Source organism: Hyperolius riggenbachi, chromosome 8, assembly GCF_040937935.1.
Source record: "Hyperolius riggenbachi isolate aHypRig1 chromosome 8, aHypRig1.pri, whole genome shotgun sequence".
In the NCBI taxonomy this organism is placed as follows: Eukaryota; Metazoa; Chordata; class Amphibia; order Anura; family Hyperoliidae; genus Hyperolius; species Hyperolius riggenbachi.
This window is the reverse complement of record NC_090653.1, coordinates 276,487,674-276,512,035: the sequence shown is the minus strand read 5'-3', so window position 1 is coordinate 276,512,035 and position 24,362 is coordinate 276,487,674. Positions and strand designations below refer to the sequence as shown.

The 24,362-nt window shown below is 47.2% G+C and overlaps 1 protein-coding gene across 1 annotated transcript in view; it reads right to left on the bottom strand.

Moving 5' to 3' along the window:
* Positions 1-689: 689 nt before the first annotated feature.
* The window catches only part of LOC137527910 (lipocalin-like), a 30,249-nt gene continuing 6,576 nt past the window's right edge, over positions 690-24,362 (bottom strand). The window contains exons 3-7 of the mRNA XM_068248965.1: positions 21,383-21,459; positions 14,063-14,176; positions 10,136-10,237; positions 9,037-9,062; positions 690-810 (exon numbers count right to left, since the gene is read on the bottom strand). Of these exons, the coding sequence (XP_068105066.1) occupies positions 9,040-9,062; positions 10,136-10,237; positions 14,063-14,176; positions 21,383-21,459 (316 nt within the window). The 3' untranslated portion in view covers positions 690-810; positions 9,037-9,039. The remainder of the gene's footprint in view (positions 811-9,036; positions 9,063-10,135; positions 10,238-14,062; positions 14,177-21,382; positions 21,460-24,362) is intronic.

Here is a 24,362-nt window from a genome sequence, read left to right as displayed (position 1 = left end):
CCATTAGTGGGGCCGTTGGGAACTTGCATGTCCACAAGTAAGCCTTAAGGTGGCCACACACTGATAGATTTGCAGCAGATTCGACCATCAGATTTCTGTCAGATGCCTGTCAGGTCGAATCTGACAGGAATCTATCTGATGTGTGCCACACACTAGGAACAGATTTCCTATAGATTTTAGAATTAAATCTATTGAAAATCGACCTAAAGGCATTACTGCACCATTAGATTCAATGCAACGCTATAGGCCATCGATTTTCCATCCAGTCAGATAGATCAAATCAATCGAAATTGGCCACAAATTGATCGATTGCCCATTCAATCGTGCATCGATTTGTGATCGATCAATTCTATCGAATCGATCACTGAAATCGACCAGTGTATGGGCCCCTTTAGGGTGGAGGTGTGTGTAGATTCGTAGCCACTCCCACAGTGTGAGCACTCTGAAGTGTGGGAAACTCCCTCAGGATGTGAACAGCTAAAGGAAGAGGATATGACATCCTGTGCAGTTGTCCTCCAGGTCTATACCCCAATTTAATACTTCCTGCCTGCTTGATCAGATTTAGAGGAATAAGGATGGTTTATGTAGTGGTTACATATTTTCTATACATGTTTTGTATTGAAGCAGAGTCGCCCTTTAAATAGGGTGATTTCCTGATTAAGAATCAGTCAATAAAAGTCTGAGGCAGATTTTGGGGGTTCATGCAGGTATTTATTGCGTGCAGACATGACAAGACATAACCACAGCGTGCTAATCCCAGCTATGACATAGACGCCATCTAGTGGACAGGTTGGGGGCTGCATCTTCACTCTGGATGGAAGAAAATGACAAACATGAACACTCCAATCTGAATAATCACAAATACCTCCTGTTAAGAGGGCTTTTTGGTCCTTTGTAGCCCCTTACACACTCCTGGGTGATCTGGAACTCTGAGTGCTTCAAGTCATACTCCATAGAGCCACATTAATCCATGCCATGCACTGATGAGGATCAACCAATCCGAAACAGTCTATATGCATGTTGGGTTATAGTGGCTCTGTACAATGAACAAGCTGACACATCATTGCATTCCAGCGGTTCTGGAGGTGTGGTTAGCTTCCAGGGATAACAAAGGATGATTTGCATATTGATGCTTTGTGGGAGACATCATATGCTCAGTCCAATCTGAATGATCGCAAATACCTTCGGTTTTAAGAAGGCAAATTTTTGTTTTGACAAACATGGTGACACTTCTGCAAACAGCTTACGATGTTTCTCAAACTTATAGCTACCAGAGTTGCCAAATCATCCCTTTATATACTGAAAGATCTAAGTAATGCAGATTCTGGGGTTAGTTACACAAGGAAACCTTCTGGGCTATCCAAAGGCTTCCCTCTATCTAGTAAAAGTGAACCAGAGACGAAGCACCCTCATGTATTTTACCATATAGATCAGTGGGAAAATTAGAGAAAACACCTACCCTGCTCTCTGTTTCATTCTTCGCTGCTCAGCTTGTTTCTTATCAGACCTGATAAAATCCCAGACTGAGCATTAAGTCTGGCTTTGCTATAATGACTCAGCTATAATGATTCCTGAGCAGAGCCAGCAGGGGGCAGGCTTGGACTTGAAAAGACATGAGAGAACACAGATTGAGCTATGAGTAAAGCCAGACTGAATGCTCAGTCGGGGCTTTTATCAGGGCTGATTAGAAGCAGGCTGAGCAGTGAAGAATGAAACAGAGAGCAGGGTAGGTGTTTTCTCTAATGTTCCCACTGATATATATGGTAAAATACATGAGGGTGCTTCATCTCTGGTTCCCTTTAAGTATCTATCTTTTTCTTTATTTGACTCAAGCTCTCTTTAAAGGAATACTTAAGTCACCTAAAAAAAATGACTTTTACTCACCCGGGGCTCCCCTCAGCCCCCTGCAGTTGAACGGTGCCCTCGCCGTGTCCCTCCGATGCGCCTCGACTCGCCGGCGGCCACTTCCGGTTTGGCCGTCACCGGCCGACAGGCTGGGAACGCAGCTCATTAGCCGCGTTCCCGGCCACAATAGCATTATAGAGGGCGCAATTGCGGCCAGGGACGCGGGTAATCAGCCGCGCTCCCAGCCTGTCGGCCGGTGACGGCCAAACTGGAAGTGGCCGCCGGCGAGTCTAGGCGCATCGGAGGGACACGGCGAGGGCACCGTTCAGCTGCAGGGGGCTGAAGGGAGCCCCGGGTGAGTAAAAGTCATTTTTTTTAGGTGACTTAAGTATCCCTTTAACCACTACCTGCCCGTGTGTCATTTTAAAATGTCCTGTTGGTCCCTCTTAACGGACCAACAGCCATTTAAAAACTTCCTCCGCTGCAGCTGCTACCGTACACGCCCCCCCCCCTCCCATTGGAACCCGGAGAGCCGCGATTGGTGAAAGGTAAGAAGTCTTCCCTGAACCAATCAAAGTAAGGCAAAGATCATGGCTGCAACGAGAAGCCAGGGATCTTTGCTATAACAACACTGTCCCTGTGCTTGTTCTAAACACACAGACATCTAGTAGTGTAAAAAAAAAAAAAAACATGCAAAAGTAAAAATACACATTTCAATTTACACTCGTAAAAATTCCCTGTGCCAATGATCACCGGCATCAATGAGATCCCTGCGGTCATTGTAACAAATTAAGTAACACGTACTCGCACACAGTACACACAGGAAGAAAAAGGGGGGGGGGCGGGGGGACATCTTGAGCCAAATTATACCTACATACATTTTTTTTTTAAATAAAAACATATGACATTAAAATTAACCCCTTACCTCCCTCACTCTCCCATAGTTACACAAAAAAAAAGTTGTATATAAAAAAAAAACATGAATAGTTACCAAAGGGACTGAATTTTTTTATATTTATGTCTTGAGGGTATATTACTGTTATTTTTGCATATATGATAAATGGGCTTGTAATTAGTGATGGATGCAAAACAGGAAAAATACGCCTTTATTTCCAAATAAAATATTGGCATCATACATTGTACTAGGGAAATAATTTAAACATTGCAATAACTGGGACGAATAGGCAAATAAAATGTGTGGGTTTTATCTACAGTAGATTGTTTTATTTTAAAACTATAATGGCCGAAAACTGAGAAATAATGATTATTTTTTCAATCTTTGTTCTTATTATTTCCGTTAAATTGCATTTAGAAAAAAAATAATTTGTAGCAAAATGTACCTCTCAAATAAAGCCTAGTTGGTGGGGAAAAAAACAAGATATAGATAATTTCCTTGTGATAAGCAGCTATTATTGGCAAATGAATGGAAGGTGAAAATTGCTCTGGTACAGAAGGGGAAAACCCGTCAGTGGTTAACCTGCCTGGCGTTCTGATAAGATCGCCAGGGAGGCTGCGGGAGGGTTTTTTTTTAATAAAAAAAAAACTATTTCATGCAGCCAACTGAAAGTTGGCTGCATGAAAGCCCACTAGAGGGCGCTCCGGAGGCGTTCTTCCGATCGCCTCCGGCGCCCAGAATAAACAAGGAAGGCCGCAATGAGCGGCCTTCCTTGTTTTGCTTCCCTGGTCGCCATAGCGACGAGCGGAGTGACGTCATGGACGTCAGCCGACGTCCTGACGTCAGCCGCCTCCGATCCAGCCCTTAGCGCTGGCCGGAACTTTTTGTTCCGGCTACGCTGGGCTCAGGCGGCTGGGGGGACCCTCTTTCGCCGCTGCTCGCGGCGGATCGCCGCAGAGCGGCGGCGATCAGGCAGCACACGCGGCTGGCAAAGTGCCGGCTGCGTGTGCTGCTTTTTACTTGAGCCAAATCGGCCCAGCAGGGCCTGAGCGGCAGGCTCCGGCGGTACTGGACGAGCTGAGCTCGTCCAGACCGCCCAGCAGGTTAACTGGTTAAAAATAGGCCTAGCTAGCTAATACAGTACTTGTACCCCCCTGTATATACTGTACATACCATGAACTCTATATTAAATGTTAAAATACAGTACTTGAAAGTATATTTGCTTTTGGGGGATCTATGGACCCCAGTCTTTAACCACAGCAGAGCCCACAAGCAGCCTAAAAAGTTGTCTTCACCACTGTGAGTACTGCCAGCTATTTGTGCTGGTTGGTTGAGACTAGAGATAACTCGAACCTTCAATTTTAGGTTCGTAAAACTGGAACGCGAACCTCCCCAAAAAATTTGGGTTCGCGCAAACGGTCGACCCGCCATAGACTTCAATGGGGATGCTAACTTTGAAAATTACAAACATTTATGCTGGCCACAAAAGTGATGGAAAAGATGTTTCAAGGGGTCTAACACCTGGAGGGGGGCATGGCGGAGTGGGATACACACCAAAAGTCCCAGTGAAAATCTGGTTTTGACGCACAGCAGCATTTTAAGGGCAGAAATCACATTGCATGCTAAATTGGAGGCCTAAAGTGCTTTAAAACATCTTGCATGTGTATACATCAATCAGGGAGTGTAATTAGAGTTCTGCTTTACACTGACACACCAAACTCACTGTGTAACGCACCGCAAACAGCTGTTTGCGTAGCGACGGCTGTGCTGGACTGGTGCGCACCATGGCCAGATTGCTCTTCCTCAGTGATGTCAGGTAATGTCTGACTGCCTTATCAACTTTCGATGGTTCTTTCTCTACCATTGTTAAAGCTTACATCTATTTTTTTAAATTACTTTTTCTGCTGGCTCTTCATTACCTTCAACAAGAATCTGTTATGGAGGGCAAGTCTGCCATTCATTCAACTGTGTGATAAACTTTCCATATTACTTTCTCAGTACCATGGTGACCACCGGTAATGGCCGGGGAATTGGGGTTCGATTCCGGTCCGGAGTGGGAGCCTGAGAAACGGCTAACACCACACATCCAAGGAAGGACCCAAATGTGCTGTATAAGTAATGTACCTGCCCTGACCGTGCTTTGCAGACCAGACATCTCTGGTCAGATAGACCCTTGACCCAACGCTGTGTGCCAGAGAATGACAGCACTTGCCTTTCAACATCACGGTACAGTTTGGGTATCGCCTTTTTAGAAAAATAAGGCAATACCACTGTGGTGTCCCAATCGCCACAAATTTTCGGAAGGCCTCAGAGTCCACCAGCTAGTATGGTAAAAGCTGGCGAGCTAACAGTTCCACCAAGCCAGCTGTCAGACAAGGGGGTGACTGGCAGACATTGGGTTCTTCCGCTCAAAGATTTCCCTCACGGACACCTGGCTGCTGCTGTGGGCAAAGGAGCAGGAACGGCTACAACCACACATCCAAGGAAGGCAGCAGGCACAGCACGCAAGTCCCGACTCAAAGAGGTAGTGACGAAAAATAACAATACAGGAGGACTCTTTCGAGGCCCTGCTGTATATGAGACGAAAAAACGTTAAATACTTTAACGACAATCTGTTATGGAGGGCAAGTCTGCCATCCATTCAAGTGAAAGGTATGCACTGACTGCCAGGTATAATACGATGTGCAGTCAAAGATGCAGTGAAAGGTATGCACTGACTGGTATAATAATACAATGTGTAGTCACACAGATGCAGTGAAAGGTATTGTAGTGATGGCCATGCTGGACTGGTGTGCGCGATGGCAAGAGTGCAGGTGATGGCGGCTTTCCAGCCCATATGGTCGGGCTGAGGTAGCTCAATGACAGAACAACAGTGACTGTCCAGCTGATCGAATTTGGTCTGTCCACAATGAAGCAACGACCTTATTATCTTGGGTGTGCCCCCCCCCCAGACACTCATATAGCCGGCGGTTATTACTTCATTGTGATACGCAAGCCCCTTCACCGCAGCAAGGTAACGATCACGAAGGGGAATTGACACATGCACATGCTTTTTGTTTTGTTGTTGCAGCTGCAGTGCAGCCAGAAAAATTAGGCAGACCAGAAAAAAACTGTTATTGGTTTTGTTAGCGGCCGCTGCGGCCTTAAAATTTCAGGAATCCGCCTGGAGTCCTGGACCCTGTTGGTGGTGGTGGAGAAGGCAGTCAAGCGGCCTGCAGGCAGAGATGCTGTGTGGGGACGACTTAGTCTTGGGGCAGGCAGGCAGAGATGCTGTGTGTGGGGACTGACTTAGTCTTCGGGCAGGCCTGAACGTGCTTTGCAGACCAGGCATCCGTGGTCAAATAGACCCTTGACCCAACGCTGTGTGCCAGAGATGACACCACTTGCCTTTCAACATCACGGTATAGTTTAGGTATCACCTTTTTTGAGAAATAATTGCATGATAGTATCTTACACTGCGGTGTGTGGCTTTGCTTTTGTGTGCTGCTTTTCCTCAGGTGGTCATCCCATTGCAGTTTGTGCTTTGTAATCAGGTGCCTTCGTAAGGTAGTTGTCCCTACACGGGTCTTGGTCTTTCCACGGCTCAATTTTCGGTGGCAGAGAGTACAGAGGGCATTGCTCTCATCTGAGGCAGACACACACAAAAAATTTCCACACCGCTGAGCCCTGGGATGATGGCACTTTGGTGATGGCTGCCAACGGAGTGTTAAGTGGGGTACCAGGATTAGAGCAGGAGGAGGAAGATATGTCACGGTTCCGTGTGGAAGCTGAGGAAGATGAAGTGTTCTGTGTTAAATAGCCAACTACGCCCTGACAATTTTGGGGGTTGATGGCACGTGCCTTCTTCTGAACACTGTACTTTGGTCGCGGGCCGCACGAAATCACGACAGAACGACCTCGAACAGACCTGCCGGTTGGCCTGCTTCTGGCTCTGCCTCTTGTTTTGCCCATATTGGGGGGATGAAGTGAAAGGTATGCACTTACTTGACTAATACGATGTGTGGTTACACAGGTGCAGTGAAAATGTGACTTCTGGTACAACAATGTGCAGTTACACAGGTGCAGTGAAAAGGTTGCAGTGACTGCTGGTACAACAATGTGCGGTTACACAGGTGCAGTGAACAGGTATGCAGTGACTAGTATAGAAAACTGCGTGCTGTTACACAAGTGCAGTGAACATGAACAGGTATGCACGGTCGGACTGGTATTACAAATGTGCAGCTGTCACACACACAGGTGCAGTGAACAGTTATGCAGTGACTGCTGGTATATAACACTGTATGCTGTCACGCAGGTGCACTGAACAGGTATGCAGTGACTGGAATTACAAATGTGCAGCTGTCACACACACACAGGTGCAGTGAACAGTAAATCCAACTGTGTTTTGTTTAATAAGTAAAATCAGGTTTCCTATAATGTTGACTCCCTGTGTTTACATGTTTTATTCAGCATTCCTGCAATAATTGTTGATACGCAGTGCAGCAGAATCTCAGTTATCCGACCAGATCTCAACTAACCAGTAGTCTCAACTAGAGATGGCACGAACGGTTCGACCGCAAACCGATTCACACGGACATCGGTCGTTCTCGTTCGAGGTGAACTGCGAACTATATGCGAGTTCGACCCACCCCCTATACTACATCATTAGGCTCAACTTTGACCCTCTACATCATAGTCAGCAGACACAGGGCAGCCAATCAGGCTACACTCCCTCCTGGAGCCCCCCCCCCCCCCCTTATATAAGGCAGCTGCACATTTCCTCACTCGGTGTGGCTGCAGTAATTACAGAAGGCAGAGGTTGCTGCAGAGACATAGGGGAAAGCTTAGTTAGGCTTGTTAGCTTGCTCCTTGCTGATACTTATTGCTAAAAAGCACCCCTCAACAGCTCTTTTGAGAGCTAATCTTGTTCTTGTAATCTGTTATTTTTTTTTTTGTGTGGCCCACTGACACTTGCATATAGAGCCCTGTCAGTCAGTCGCAGCTGGCCCTTGGCCCCTTGCTAATTCCAACTGTGCCACTGCCAGGCCCAGCACATTCAGTGGCTACCTTTTCACTGCATGTGTGTGACAGCTGCACATTTGTAATACCAGTCACTGCATACCTGTTCAGTGCACCTGTGTGACAGCACGCAGTGTTATATTATATACCACTCACTGCATACCTGTTCACGGTACCTGTGTGTGTGACAGCTGCACATTTGTAATACTAGTCACTGCATACCGGTTCACAGTACCTGTGTGTGTGACAGCTGCACATTTGTAATACTAGTCACTGCATACCTGTTCACGGTACCTGTGTGTGTGACAGCTGCACATTGTATTTATACCAGTCACTGCATACCTGTTCAGTGCACCTGCGTGACAGCACGCAGTGTTATATTATATACCATATATTACCATAAGGCACTGTAGACACGTGCCTACGGGCGCCTGATGATAGAAATGTGGCTCACTCCCCTCCCTGAGTGCTTTCCTCCCTCCTTCCCTAAGCAGAGTCCTGATGAGAGTGTAAATGAGAGGCTATCTCTCAGCAATCCACTGACGAGATCTCCCTTCCTCTAGCTACTTAATACTGAGGGTACCTTATGGCTACCTAATGCTAAGAGACACCTGTAGCTACCCAGGGGAAGTAAGTAAGAGGTGACAGCTGAGCCAGCCAGCACACTTGCGGTTCAGTTCAGCGGGCGTTTGTAGGTTCATGGAGGGAAAGGTCTAGGGTGCCAGGACATCTGTGCTTATAAGCTCCAGTGATGTAAATCCGGGCCTGAGTGTGACACAAAGGGGGACGCAGGAGGCACAGGGTGGCATAGAGGAGATGAACAACATTTACCTACAGTCCCTATCTTGTTCCTTAACCGGGGGCTACCTGTATGTGGTTTATATCGCCACCTGTTAGGTGAATTGGCAGTCTTTGCAAGGACAGGGACGATCTAACTTTGCTGCACTGCTATAAACTCAGGTTACTGCCATTGGGAAGCAGTAGGGTTTGGTTAGCAGTCTACTGGTCTGGGGTCTTTGCTTTTGTAACATTGGAGACTTTTTTTTTTTAGTTATTTACTGGAGCTGTAAAGCCAATTCCTGTTTTACTGTCAAAATATTACCGACTGGAGTACCAAAAGCGGCAACGTTTATTTGCCCACCTCTTCAGGCCGATTAAAGTGCCGAAAGGGGCCTTAAGAGAGGCGACGTAATCACAGTTGTCAGCACCTTTCAGCACTTTAATCGGCCTTCTGAAGTGGACACAGACACTGGATTAATAAAATACAAAACTGACATTTTTCTGCATGATTCACTCACCTCTTAGGCTTCAGACATGCACTTGTCTGTGGGAAGAAAGCACAGAGTTACAATATTGTAGATGGTACGTGTGTCAGTCGATGCAGCAATTAGTCGAAATCTAGTGGTGGTGTTGTTCTGATATTGGATGACATCTGTTACAAATAGTAAGGGGGCCCCACTTTAAACCCATTTTACGTAATACTGTCTCTGTTGCCATCTTCTCTCTATGAAAGTTGGCAGCCTGTACAGAGGCCCAGCTACTAGAAGAGAAACCACTGCAGCAGCAGGGTCTGTGGGGTCCCAACCCAGAGAGACAAGTACATTCTGTGTGAACGTAAACCTGTGGGCTTGAGAGGAGGCTGGGGCTCAATGGGGGGTGGGGGGGGGGCTGGTTCTGTTTATGGACAAGGTTTTGTTCAAAGGGCGGGGCAAAGCAGTCTTTAGAGTTTCCCTATTGGCAACAGACTGAGAACGAGGGGGAGTGCAGAGCAGGGGGATGCAATGGGGAGCTGGTGTTGCTGAAGTGATGTTATTGATCGCTGTCAGCAGGCATTGCTGCAGCACCCCCAAGTTTCAATAGCGCTACAGGCAGTGGCCTGGAATGTCTTTGGTTAAAAACAGGCCTGGAAGATCTGTTGTAATGCAGTATTCAAGAAGTCCACCTTTAGCAGTCCACCTTTAGCCTGGAACTGGGCCGTACCAAATCGACCGGTGGTGCGTTCTACTGAAGTTGGGCCCCTCCTATCCCTGAGCATCGTGCAGCTGCAGGTTCTGCTCCCACCCTATAGTTATACCTTTGGAGTTGCGTTTTGCTGCCCCGTGATTATATACTAATTCCAGGAACTTCTTTACATGTTTTTTTTTTCTGATATGGAAATAGATTTTAAATGCTTGGGATTTTTTATTGCTGTCAGCAATTCTTCTCCACTTCCTGTCTCTTGGACCTTCATGGACCTCTGTAGCCTTAATATAAAAGGTGGTAGTCTCAGGAGCAACAATAGGAGCAAATTGGGGGACAAATTCCTTGCTCTCCCTTGGGCCATGTATTGTGAGTAGCTGGTTGCAGTTAATAGGCATGAGGAGGGGTCAGGTGATGAGGCTCAGGCGCGGAACATACCGGTTTGTGGCAGGACGAGGATGTTATCACTGGACAGGCCATATTCAAGGGCGAGATCCTTGAATTTCTTAATGAGTTCTGGTCTCACGTCTTTGCTTCTGCCTGTAATAGAGATAATAATAATAATACTGGTGGTAATAATAATCCTAACATTTGTATAGCGCTTTTCTCCTGTTCTCAAAGCACTCAAGAGCTGCAGCCACTGGGACGCGCTCAAGAGGCCTGCAGTGCTAGGGAGTCTTGCCCAAGGACTTCTTGCTGAATGGGTACTGACCCTAGCCAGGATTCAAGCCCTTAACCAGTACACTATCCAGTCAGATAACATGGCAGATCATATCTCCGTACCATACCTCTTTATTCTGGATTCACAGGATAACTCATTGGAGTAGAATAACATGCAGCATTTAAGATTTTATAAAACGTTCCTCAAAAGCTCTTACCAGGGCCAGTCCTAGACTTTTTGCCACCTGAAGCATTACATTGTGAGGACACCCCTAACGTGTGTGTGCAAAGCCAGACCAGAGAGGGGACACATCTGACTGTACATTGCAGGCACTGGCACTACGCTTACCTCCCTCTGCTTCCTCCAAGACAGCATCTCCTCCCTGCTGGCCCGCAGCATCTGACCCCCAGGATGCCGGGTATGTGCTGCACCTCCTCCCATAGCATCTCCTCCCTGCTGGCCCGCAGCATCTGATCCCCAGGATGCCGGGTATGTGCTGCACCTCCTCCCATAGCATCTCCTCCCATAGTATCTCCTCCCTGCTGGCCAGCAGCATCTGATCCCCAGGATGCCGGGTATGTGTTGCACCTCCTCCCATAGCATCTCCTCCCTGCTGGCCTGCAGCATTTGATCCCCAGGATGCCGGGTATGTGCTGCACCTCCTCCCATAGCATCTCCTCCCTGCTGGCCCGCAGCATCTGATCCCCAGGATGCCGGGTATGTGCTGCACCTCCTCCCATAGCATCTCCTCCCTGCTGGCCTGCAGCATCTGATCCCCAGGATGCCGGGTATGTGCTGCACCTCCTCCCATAGCATCTCCTCCCTGCTGGCCTGCAGCATCTGATCCCCAGGATGCCGGGTATGTGCTGCACCTCCTCCCATAGCATCTCCTCCCTGCTGGCCTGCAGCATCTGATCCCCAGGATGCCGGGTATGTGCTGCACCTCCTCCCATAGCATCTCCTCCCTGCTGGCCCGCAGCATCTGATCCCCAGGATGCCAGGTATGTGCTGCACCTCCTCCCATACCATCTCCTCCCTGCTGGCCCGCAGCATCTGACCCCCAGGATGCGGGGTGTGTGCTGCACCTCCTCCCATACCATCTCCTCCCTGCTGGCCCCCAGCATCTGACCCCCAGGATGCCGGGTATGTGCTGCACCTCCTCCCATAGCATCTCCTCCCTGCTGGCCTGCAGCATCTGATCCCCAGGATGCCGGGTATGTGCTGCACCTCCTCCCATAGCATCTCCTCCCTGCTGGCCTGCAGCATCTGATCCCCAGGATGCCGGGTATGTGCTGCACCTCCTCCCATAGCATCTCCTCCCTGCTGGCCTGCAGCATCTGATCCCCAGGATGCCGGGTATGTGCTGCACCTCCTCCCATAGCATCTCCTCCCTGCTGGCCCGCAGCATCTGACCCCCAGGATGCCGGGTATGTGCTGCACCTTCTCCCATAGCATCTCCTCCCTGCTGGCCCGCAGCATCTGATCCTCAGGATTCCGGGTATGTGCTGCACCTCCTCCCACAGCATCTCCTCCCTGCTGGCCCACAGCATCTGGTCCCCAGGATGCCGGGTATGTGCTGCACCTCCTCCCATAGCATCTCCTGCCTGCTGGCCCACAGCATCTGATCCCCAGGATGCCGTGTATGTGCTGCACCTCCTCCCATAGCATCTCCTCCCTGCTGGCCCGCAGCATCTGATCCCCAGGATTCCGGGTATGTGCAGTGCTGCACCTCCTCCCACAGCATCTCCTCCCTGCTGGCCCGCAGCATCTGATCCCCAGGATGCCGGGTATGTGCTGCACCTCCTCCCATAGCTTCTCCACCCTGCTGGCCCGCAGCATATGACCCCTAGGATGCCAGGTATGTGCTGCACCTTCTCCCATAGCATCTCCTCCCTGCTGGCCCACAGCATCTGATCCCCAGGATTCCGGGTATGTGCTGCACCTCCTCCCACAGCATCTTCTCCCTGCTGGCCCGCAGCATCTAATCCCCGGGATGCCAGTTATGTGCTGCACCTCCTCCTCCCATAGCATCTCCTCCCTGCTGGCCGGCAGCATCTGATCCCCAGGATGCCGGGTATGTGCTGCACCTCCTCCCATAGCTTCTCCACCCTGCTGGCCCGCAGCATCTGACCCCCAGGATGCCGGGTATGTGCTGCACCTCCTCCCATAGCATCTCCTCCCTGCTGGCCTGCAGCATCTGACCCCCAGGATGCCGGGTATGTGCTGCACCAGCACCACATTACTCACCCGCTCTCAGCAGATTAGCGATGGAATCACCAGCCACACATGAAGTCCTACTTCCTCTCTGACTACAGCAGCGCCTCATATGACCTGGCAGCATGTAACAGGTCACATGAGGCACCGCTGTAGCCATGGATACATGACACTGGGCGGGCGGATGGAGATCCCATTGCTGGAATGCTGAGAGCAGGCGAGTGACCCCGCATCTAAGGAAGGAGCCGGAGTGCGAGGAGGGGGACATTTGTGGAGGGGGGCTGCCTCTTGTCACCCTCCAATTTTTGCCACCCTGAAGCACATGATTCATGTTGCTTCACCTAATTAAGAACCGCCCCTGGCTGTTACTTATCCTGATCGATTTCAGCATGAAATCTCTCCAAGTCCGCCACATCCGCCACCTTGCTGCTGCATTCCTTGTGTATAAATGTGCCCCCGTGTGTGCATGTATACATTACCAGTGTGTCGCGGTGCCCATCTGTCTTCTGAAATTGCTGATTTTCCATTATCGCTGTACGGTGTAGTGCATGTGTGATGTCACTATGCGCCGCTTCATGTATACTGCTAATGTAAGAGCGGCGGATTCAGAAGACTGATGGGCAACGCGACACTTGACACAGAGCAGGTAGTGTATAAATGCATGCATGCGTTCGTCATTTGTTCCGATATCACTCGCTGAAACCACCCCACACCCAATCGACCACGACGGCCTGACATCTTGCAGCATGTCTGATTGATACATATGACCAATTTCGGCCCCAAATTGCTCACATCGTCAATCGGGCATGCACTTGGTGGCACCAATTTTCATCCGATTCGATAATACTTATCAAATCGGATAGTCTATCGGCTGCCAAGTCAAAAGATATATGGCCTCCTTAACCTCCTTGGCAGTAATCTCGACCTGTGCTCAGAATAGCCACCGAGCAATACTCGCAGCGGGCTTTTCAACATATCGTACCTCCCAGGGGATCCCGACATCGGCCGCCATTCTTCTTCCGCTCCTCCAAGGCTCTGCTTCCCCCTGGTGAGATCGCTGGCTGTCATCATGACGACAGCTGGCAATCTCACTTTAGGGTTGCAGCGCCACCTGGAGGATGGAGGGAAAACTGCAGCACTGGAGCCAGGGAGGTGAGTGATTGTAGAAATGCTGCAGATCTCCTGGCAGCATGATTTTTTTTTCAGGTTTTAGAGTCTGAAAGGGTGCAAAAAAAATTGCACCACTTTTAGACCCTAAAATCTGGAAAGAATCATAATGCCAAGGGGGTTAAATGACAGTGAAGAAAGCTAATACAATAGGCATACTTAGACTAAATAATAATAGTAACACTGTACTGTAAAAAAAGCAATTTTATAAATTGTTCTATTCAGTAAAGATCTTGATGTTTTCTAAATGACCAGGTGCCAGGTGTCAGGCAGGGCTAGAGGGGACACTCAAAAAGCCCACATTTTAGGATCTAAAGACTTACTGAACAAGGACACAATGGTGTTGACCTCAGTCCCCTTGGTCTTCTTAGTGTGCATCAAGGTGTATTCATCATAGTTGCTTTCCACCACTGAGATCACGTGATCGCTGCCGTAACCTGATAGCAAGAGAGCAAAGTCATTCTATTATTTAGGGAAAACATCTAAAACGACTAAAACATCATGACAGTAAAATGCGAGCTTTTCTCAGAATGTACTACTTAAGGCAAGCCTGAAGCAAAAATACATTTATAATGAATTGTATGTGTAGTACAGCTAAGAAATAAAACCTCAGTAACAAAGAAAATAGTCTCACATTATTTTCCAGTACAGGAAGAGTTAAAAAAAAATATCTTCAGCTGTCATCTATGCAAAAGAGCTATTCGACTAGCTTCTATTCGACCAAGACAGTCCTGTTTTCTGAAGCACTCAGCCAAGAAACAGCTTGAGATAAGGTTTGACTGCAGGAAAGTTCAAAAGGTCGTTATTTCTGCTTGTTTTATAGCTTAAAAGACAGTGTGGTTTTAAAACTGCAACTGTGACAGCATGATGCAATGTTAAAATAAAGCTATATAATTGAAAATAAAAAAAAGAGACTTATCTTTGCTACTTATACTATCCGTACTACACATACAATTTATTATATTCAGATTTGCTTTAATCCTCCTCTTCAAAGGACTGGGTGTCTGAACACTATGAACAAGATTGATGATGAGGAGTGTCTTATTCAGCTGCCTGAGGTAGTTACAGTCATAGCAGTGTTATTTTGATAACATTGTGTTAGTTACACAAGACAAACATGGTAAAGGCTTTCTTCACAGACCGCTATGAGCAGAAGGGTAATTCAGATAGAAGCATTGAGGCAGTACGAGAGGCAGCCGCAGCCTCACTGATACTTTTTTGGGGCTGAGCTGAGAGCTGGAAAAACGGTGCAATCAAATAACAGGATAAAAAAAAAAATACATTCTGAGATGCAAAACTTTATTTCAGAATGTTTTTTTAGGTTTTGACAAACACATATTTTTAAATTGTTCTCTTAAAGTGACACTGCATCGAAAATAAACTTATGAGATAATGAATTCTATGTGTAGTACAAATAATTAATGGAACATTAGTAGCGAAGAAAAGAGTCTCATATTTTTATTTTCAGTTGTATAGCTTTATTTATAACATAACAAACTAATGTTCTATTTCTTAGCTGTACTACACATAGAATTCAATATCTCATAAGTTTATTTTCACTTCAGATTTGTTTGATTTTTTAAATAACTTTTGCAATGACAAAGCAGTTCAGGAGCTGTGTATTACCTGATGGATATAGAAATGTGTTTAAGCTTATCTTATCTTCTGCTTTGCATTAGCGCCCTTTTCCAATAGCAATCGCTAGCGCTTATGCTAAACGCTAGCAACTGCGATTCAGCAAGTCCCTAATTTTTTCCCGCGATTGCGATTTTCCTATGCAGTACATTGCATAGCAAAATCGCAGTAAAAATCGATCTGCAGTGCGATTGAACTTTTGTAGAAATCCCAGTAGTGGAAAATACCTACATTCCTATGTTATTTAGCAAACCCTAGTGGTTTAAAAATCGGTAGCGATTTGCAATTCAGCTACGCAAACGCTCCTGGTGGAAAAGGGCCCTAATGGCCTATTTCCACTACATGCGGATTCCGTAAGCGAATTTCCACATCCAAAATGCAACACATGTTAGTGAATGGAGCTACGTCCATCCAATACGAATTTTTGGAGGCGATGCGGTGCGGAAAAAATCTTAATGGCTTGCTTAATTTTTCCACATGCGGGTGGGATCTGGATGCGAATCGCAACTAATGTATGTGTATGTAGATGGGTGGAGAGAATAGATAGATAGATAGAGGACATAGTTAGAAATGGGGCCCTATATCAATGTTTTGATAAAAAAAAAAAAGAAAAAATACACTATTTCTCCAATTCCATCCCCTATAGTTTTAAAGAGAATCCGAGGTTTTTTCAAATCCTAATAAAACACAGAGGCATGTCCTGTGCACAATGACATGCCTCTGTGCCAGTGTGCAGCTTGGAAGTGATTTACTAGTCCAGTTTGACTTTAGCGGCATCTATCTGGACAAGAATACTCCTCCAGATAGGCAATCTGTATTGTTAAAATCGCTCAAAAGTAAACATACCAGTGCGTTAGGGGACATCTCCTATTACCCTCTGTCACAATTTCGCCGCTCCTCGCCGCATTAAAAGTGGTTAAAAACAGTTTTAAAAAGTTTGTTTTTAAACAAACAAAATGGCCACCAAAACAGGAAGTAGGTTGATGTACAGTATGTCCACACATAGAAAATACATCCATACACAAGCAGGCTGTATACAGCCTTCCTTTTGAATGTCAAGAGATCATTTGTGTGTTTCTTTCCCCCATGCACTGAAGTTTCAGGCTGCTCTTTTCTTCCTGCAAACAGCTTTTCCCTTGTTTGTAATTCCTCAGTATGTGAAAGCCCAGCCAGCTCAGAGGACAATTTATCCAGCTGATTAGAGCAGCTTCTCTCTTATCTAAATAACACACAGGCAGTGTGCATAGAGGGGCCAGAAAGGGTGAGTTCATAGCAGAACCACAACACTGAAGAACTTGGCAGCCTTCCAGACACAGGCCGACAAGTCTGACAGGGGAAAGATACATTGATTTATTACAGAGACTGTCATAGTAGAAAGTGCTGCAGTTAGCCAGAACACATTAGAATAGCTTTTGGAACATGTAGGATGATAAAAAAACAGGATGCAATTTTTGTTACGGAGTCTCTTTAATGACAAGCTGACTTATAAAAACGTCCTGCTAGAGCTTCTTAAAGAGACTCTGAAGCGAGAATAAATCTCGCTTCAGAGCTCATAGTTAGCAGGGGCACGTGTGCCCCTGCTAAACCGCCGCTATCCCGCGGCTAAACGAGGGTCCCTGACCACCCCAAATCCCCTCCGTGCAGCGGGGGATTACTTCCTGTTTGAGGCAGGGCTAACCGCCGCAGCCCTGCCCCACGCGCGTCTGTCAGCGCGTATCTCCGCCTCTCCCCCGCCCCTCTCAGTCTTCCTTCACTGAGAGGGGTGGGGGAGAGGCGGCGATGCGCCACTGATAAATGCGACTGGAGGCAGGGCTGCGGCCGTTAGCCCTGCCTCCAGGAGCAGAAAAATCTACGACCAATTTGGTTGTTGATTTTGCGGGGTGGGTTGGGGGTGAAGGGACCCCTGTTTAGCCACAGGATAGCGGCGTTTTACTATGAGCTCTGAAGCGAGAATTATTCTCGCTTCAGTGTCTCTTTAATGGCTCCAAGATGTTTTTATAAGTCAGACAGTGCTGCTGCCATTGCACGCGTGCATGTGCACGCTCCCGTGCGTGCACGTGCATTCCCATGCGTGCACGTGCATTCCCATGCGCGTGAAAATAGTGGGGGGAAAAAAACACCCATGGTGGCTGTTTTTTCCCCCACTATTTTCTCTAGCAGAGAAAATACACCTTTATTTCCACATACTATATTGTCACCATATTTTGTACTAGGGACATAATTAAAATCTTGTGATAACCAGGACAAATAGGCAGATACAATGTGTGGGGTTTCATGTAAAGTAGCAGTGTTTATATTAAAACTATAGGGGTCGAAATTGGAGAAATAGTGTATTTTTTTTCATTTTTTTTCCTTGTATTTCCCTTTACAATGCATAGAAAATAAAGTAATTACTGAAAACAAAAAACCCCAAACAGCCCAATTGGTGGTGAAAAAAAACAAGATATAGATCATCTCATTGTGATTAGTAGTGATTAAGCTATTGGCAAATGAAAGGGATGAGCACTAAAAGGTGAAAATCGCTATTGTCCATTAGGGTAAAAACCCCTTTGAAATGAAGTGGTTAAATGGTTAAAGGGATACTGTAGTGGGGTCGGGGGGAAATGAGTTGAGGTTACCCGGGGCTTCTAATGGTCCCCCGCAGACATCCTGTGCCCGCGCAGCCACTCACCGATGCTCCGGCCCCGCCTCCAGTTCACTTGTGGAATTTCAGACTTTAAAGTCTGAAAACCACTGCGCCTGCGTTGCCATGTCCTCAATCCCGCTGATGTCACCAGGAGTGTACTGCGCAGACACAGACCATACTAGGCCTGCGCAGTACGCTCCTGGTGCCATCAGCGGGAGTGAAGACACAGCAACGCAGGTGCAGTGGTTTTCAGACTTTAAAGTCTGAAATTCCACAAGTGAACCGGAGGCAGGGACGGAGCATTGGGGAGTGGCTGCGCGGGCACAGGAAGTCTGCGGGGGACCTTTAGAAGCCCCGGGTAACTTCAACTAATTTTCCCCCAACCCCCCTACAGTATCCCTTTAAAGGACATCCAACGGGTAAAAAAAAATAATTATGAGCTAAACAATTGTATCTATCCTCCTCCTCCAAAAATGATCTTTTTTTTTTTTTTTTAGCAATCCCACAGTTGTATTTTATATTTAAATCTAATCTTAAGTTTTCACTGTTTCATGGCCTGTTCTCAATGACTCATTCATTGAAGTATGCCAAAGCTAAAATCTATGAACTATTGACCCGTTGTATCTCTTTTCTGCTCTCAGAAGCCATGGAAGTGTCTTGTGTTCTTCAGTGGTTCCAATCCTTCTCGAGTGGCAGAACCCACAAAGTGTCTATGGGGCCCTTCCTGTCCACCCCTGTATCACTTAAGTATGGGGTTCCCCAGGGCTTAATCCTCTCTCCCCTGCTTTTCACGATTTACATGTTACCGGCGCTGAGAAAACTAATCCAAAAACATGGCCTGACATACCACTGCTATGCAGACGACACCCAACTATAGGTATCATTCATAAAGCATTTCCGCATGCGGGAATGCTAAAAACAGCTGACGTTACCGACCACTCGGCAAAGTCAGCATTCATAAAGGCTCTTTCCGCATAAAAAAATGACACTACCGAACAGAGTGATAAATCACCGCCTTGTGCGGTGATTATCGGCACAAATGTAGCAAAATGTTAATTCATAAAGATCACCGCAAGCGATGAGAGGTCGGGAAGTACCGCTCCCTGTGATGTGGCGATACCAATGTAAGTGAATGGAGACACACAGTCCTCCCAGGCAGCTGCAGCAGAGCAGAACATGGAGAAATGTATCAACTCTGCAGCTTCCGTGTCTCCGCCAGCCTACCGCCTGCCTAGTTCGGGGAATCTCCGCACTGCCACCGCACCTGGATGTTTTTTTATGAATGCCCACCCAGAAGTCTAAAACACCGGCAGCGGTGTTTTCCCGCACTGATTCCCTGTACCGACAGCTCCTTTATGCAGAGGCGGGACAAGGTCCTCCAGCACCCAAGGCTGAGACACCAAAGTGCGCCCCTCCATCCCTGCCACCCCAGCTGTCACACACTGATTGCTATTAGACTAAGAGGGCCACAGGGCCCACAACCTCCCCAACACCTTAATATCTAGTTATCTGGCTTGCAGTCACTGCCATGTATCCCCTTTTCTTATTTCTTTCTGCTTCAAACACAATTGGGAATGACAGCTGAATGAATTGTGCACCCCCTCCCACACTGCGCCCTGAGGCTGGAGCCTCTTCAGCCTCTGCCTCGGCCCAGCCCTGCCTTTATGAATGATAGCCTATATCTTTCCTTCAAGCCTGGTGTGACAGACCCAACTCTAACTATAAACGCCTGCTTACGTGAACTACAGAAATGGATGAATGACAACTGGCTGAAACTAAATGCAGACAAAACTGAAGTCCTTCTGATTGGAGGGCAGAGCATGACAACAAAACAACTTAACTTGCAGTCTTCACCACTGGGAATAGGAGGCACGGATCTACGCAGCTCTAATCATGTGCGTAGCCTGGGAGTTCTAATTGATGGGGATTTAAACTTCAGAACTCAAATCTCTGCTGTGGTTAAATCATCCTATTTTCACCTGAAGAACATTGCAAAAATCAAGCACCCCCCAGAAGATCTGCCAACCTTAGTCCACGCCTTCATCACATCCCGACTGGACTACTGCAATGCTCTCTACACTGGCCTTCCAAAAAAGGTCTTGTACCGCCTACAGCTGATACAGAATACTGCTGCCAGACTGCTAACCAACCAACCCCGTCACTGCCACATAACACCAGTCCTGCATTCCCTTCACTGGCTACCTATAGAATGGAGGGTCCTATTCAAGATCGGCCTACTGACATTTAAATCCCTGAATAATCTAAGCCCTGGATACATAAAAGATATGTTGCAGCTGCGTAGCAATCCCCGCATTCTCAGATCAACAGGTTCTAATAATCTAGTCATACCCAGAGTCCACTTGGAAACTTTTGGTCCCAGAGCCTTCTGTCATGCTGCCCCTATGTTTTGGAACTCCTTACCTCAACAAATCAGGACAGCTCCATCCCTGGACGTGTTTAAATCCAGACTGAAAACCCACCTGTTCAGTTTGGCATTTGCAGAAATATAATTTTTGTTGTGTGAATACTTCATCCTACTAATTACTGAATCTGAGAGAGCCTAAGCGCTTTGAGTCTTATGGGAGAAAAGCGCTATATAAATGTTATTGTATTGTATTGTATTGTATAATTCCTTATCAGTGAGTGTAACACTATAGTCCGACCCGGTCCCGACTCCGCCAGAAACTGTCACTTTCATACCTGATTTTTTACTCTTTCAGAGAAAGTAAAAAAGGAACACAGATTAAATATTTGTGTGCTAGGCACTGTACATACACGTCTATCGCATCATGTCATGTCGGGTGTCCTTTAAAGGGGCACTATGGTAAAAGTTGTAAAATTTAAAATATGTGCAAACATATACAAATAAGAAGTATGGTATGTTTTTTCTAGAGTAAAATGAGCCATAAATTACTTTTCTCCTATGTTGCTGTCACTTACAGTAGGTAGTACAAATCTGACAAAAGTGACAGGTTTTGGTCTAGTCTACCTCTTCATTGGAGATTCTCAGGGAATTATTTATTTTCAAAAGCACTTAATGAATGGCAGTTGCTCCGTCCAACTGCCAAAAAAACTGTGGAAGCAGGGAAGCTGGCCAGCATCATTGTTTAAATCCTTTTTAGGGAATATTTTTTATAAAGAATAAAAGCCTTGCTGAGAATCCCCCATGAAGAGATGGACTAGTCCAAAACCTGTTACTTCTGTCAGATTTCTACTCCCTACTGTAAGTGACAGCAACATAGGAGAAAAGTAATTTATGGATGGGATGAATGAGTGAGCTGGGTGGATGGATGGGAGGAATGGGGCAGATGGATGGACGGATGAAATGTCACCCCAATTATTGGGCCACTATGATTGGCTGGGGTGGCACTTTGTGGCTTACGTGGGCTCTTGGACAGGAAGCGGCCGGGCAGGTCGGTCTTGATGTAGGTCATGCTTTTCTTCTCGCAGCGGTCCTGCCTGGAAAACAAGCATACGTTAGCTGCTGTAATACCTCTCCTGAAACCTCTGCTGCCTCCTATCAGGCAGGGGCGTAATTACAAATTAGGATTATAATACAGTATATTCTGGCATATGGGACTACTTTTCAACCCAGGAAAATCTTCTCAAAAGTTGGGGGGCATCTTATACGCCAGGTGTCATCTTATAGGGCGGGTGCTGAATCTTCCGAGCCAGGCTGGAGAATCTACGTCTGCTGCATACGGTGGGGGGAGCGCAAAAATGTCCGTGGCCACATCCCCACTGTATGCGGCAACCGTATGAAAGCAGCAGGGGCGGTGCTGTACATGTATGGTAGAAGAAAATCCACTCACCACGATTCCTGGAAAGAAGTGACTTAACTATGTAACTATGTAACGTGATCCCGATGATGAGGTGAGGGGCATCTCACTGGAAAGGCTTTCTATACAACAACCACCCAATCGCCGGCAAGGTACCTGATTGGCTTGCCATGATTGTTTGGTTGCATACTGGGTACCCTACTACCACATACAGTACAGCACCAGTATCTGTACCTGTTTATACAGTACAGCACCAGTACATACAGTACAGTATACAAATGTCCAAGAGTCAAGTGGGGTAGTCTTATAGGGCGAATATATTCCAAAATGCATATTTTAACTGGAAAAGTTGGGGGTCGTCTTATATGCCAGAATATGCGGTGTAGATTGTATTACACACTTTTCCAGTGGTCTGGAAGCATCATATTCACAGCCTCTGGGTATCCTGTCATTTCCCCCCCTAACTGCAGCCCATCTGTTCCATGTATTGTAGCGCCCACCTGATTATTATTTATTTTTTTCGATGGCTGGATAAGATTTCAGAATTTTTTTGGTAAGGGGGTAAAAACTGTCACTCAGGAAAAAAGGGTGCAGGAGCCCTTACAAAAAAAAAGGTACCACAATAGGCGCCTATTATAAAAGACACGATTTGCAACAAAGATGGGAAATTTGAGCACACATCGGCGCCGGCTTTTGGATACTTACAGGCACCAAAATTCACCTTCTTTGCCCCAAATCTCAGCTCTGCAGTGGGGGTAGATTACAGTTGGGGGGTTGGTTGAGTGTTAGGCATAAGTAGAGGTAGGTCAAGGGGTTAGGCATCAGTAGAAGGAGGTCTTAGGTTTAGGCATCATTAGATGAAAGTCTTAGGATAAGGAATCAGTAGAGGGTAGTCTTGGGGCTAGGCATTCGGGGGGGGGGGGGGGGGGCGGGGGGGAAGGCATTGGTAGAGGAAGATTTTAAGGTTAAGCATCAATAGAGTGAGGTCGTAGGGTTAGGCATTGGTAGTGGGCAGTCTTAGGGTTGGGCATTGGTAGTGGGCGGTCTTAGGGTTAGGCATCAGGGGGGGGGGGATGTAGGCATTGGTAGTGGGCGGTCTTAGGGTTAGGCATCGGTAGAGGGAGGTCTTAGGGTTAGGCATCAGTAGAGGGAGGTCTTAGGGTTAGGCATTGGTAGTGGGCGGTCTTAGGGTTAGGCATCGGTAGAGGGAGGTCTTAGGGTTAGGCATTGGTAGTGGGTGGTCTTAGCGTTAGGCATTGGTAGAGGGAGGTCTTAGGGTTAGGCATTGGTAGTGGGCGGTCTTAGGGTTAGGCATCGGTAGAGGGAGGTATTTGGGTTAGGCATTGGTAGTGGGCAGTCTTAGGGTTAGGCATTGGTAGAGGGAGGTCTTAGGGTTAGGCATTGGTAGTGGGCGGTCTTAGGGTTAGGCATCGGTAGAGGGAGGTCTTAGGGTTAGGCATTGGTAGTGGGCGGTCTTAGGGTTAGGCATCGGTAGAGGGAGGTCTTAGGGTTAGGCATTGGTAGAGGGAGGTCTAGGGTTAGGCATCAGTAGAGGGAGGTCTTAGGGTTAGGCATTGGTAGTGGGCAGTCTTAGGGTTAGGCATCGGTAAAGGGAGGTCTTAGGGTTAGGCATTGGTAGTGGGCGGTCTTAGGGTTAGGCATCGGTAGAGGGAGGTCTTAGGGTTAGGCATTGGTAGTGGGCGGTCTTAGGGTTAGGCATCGGTAGAGGGAGGTCTTAGGGTTAGGCATTGGTAGAGGGAGGTCTAGGGTTAGGCATCAGTAGAGGGAGGTCTTAGGGTTAGGCATTGGTAGAGGGAGGTCTTAGGGTTAGGCATTAGTAGAGGGAGGTCTTAGGGTTAGGCATTGGTAGAGGGAGGTCTTAGGGTTAGGCATCTTTAGAGGGAGGTCTTAGTGTTAGGCATCGGTAGAGGGAGGTCTTAGGCAATGGTAGAAGGAGGTCTTAGGGTTAGGCAACGGTAGAGGGAGGTCTTAGGGTTAGGCATCGGTAGAGGTAGGTCTTAGGGTTAGGCATCGGTAGAGGGAGGTCTTAGGGTTAGGCATCGGTAGAGGGAGGTCTTAGGGTTAGGCATCGGTAAAGGGAGGTCTTAGGGTTAGGCACCAGTAGAGAGAGGGTTCAGTGTGAGAGTAGGTTTAGGCTAAGACATAGTAAGATACCAGTAAGGATTACCAACATTTTACTATCTGTTTCAGTTAACAGTTAATCTGTATGCACCAAAGACTCACTTTAAGTTGAGTATTAGAAAAGGAATGCAGGGAGGGAAGTTTTAAGATTAAGCATCAGTAGGGGGAGGTTTTAAGGTTAGGCATCGGTAGAGGAAGGTCTTAGAGTTAGGCATCGGTAGAGGGAGGTCTTAGGGTTTGTGTGAGGATCCACGCAGCTGCCTGCGCAGGCAGGCAGCCTTTTGACCACTGTTCAGGTTTGCATTCTGCAGGTCTCTGGAAGAGAGACCTTTTGTCAGTTGTGCAGCTTGCTGCTGAGGAATTTGCATACGTTTGTCATGCAGATTGCCTAGCCACATCCTTTGTAGGCTTGCTATATAAAGAGCTATGTTTCCTAGAGTC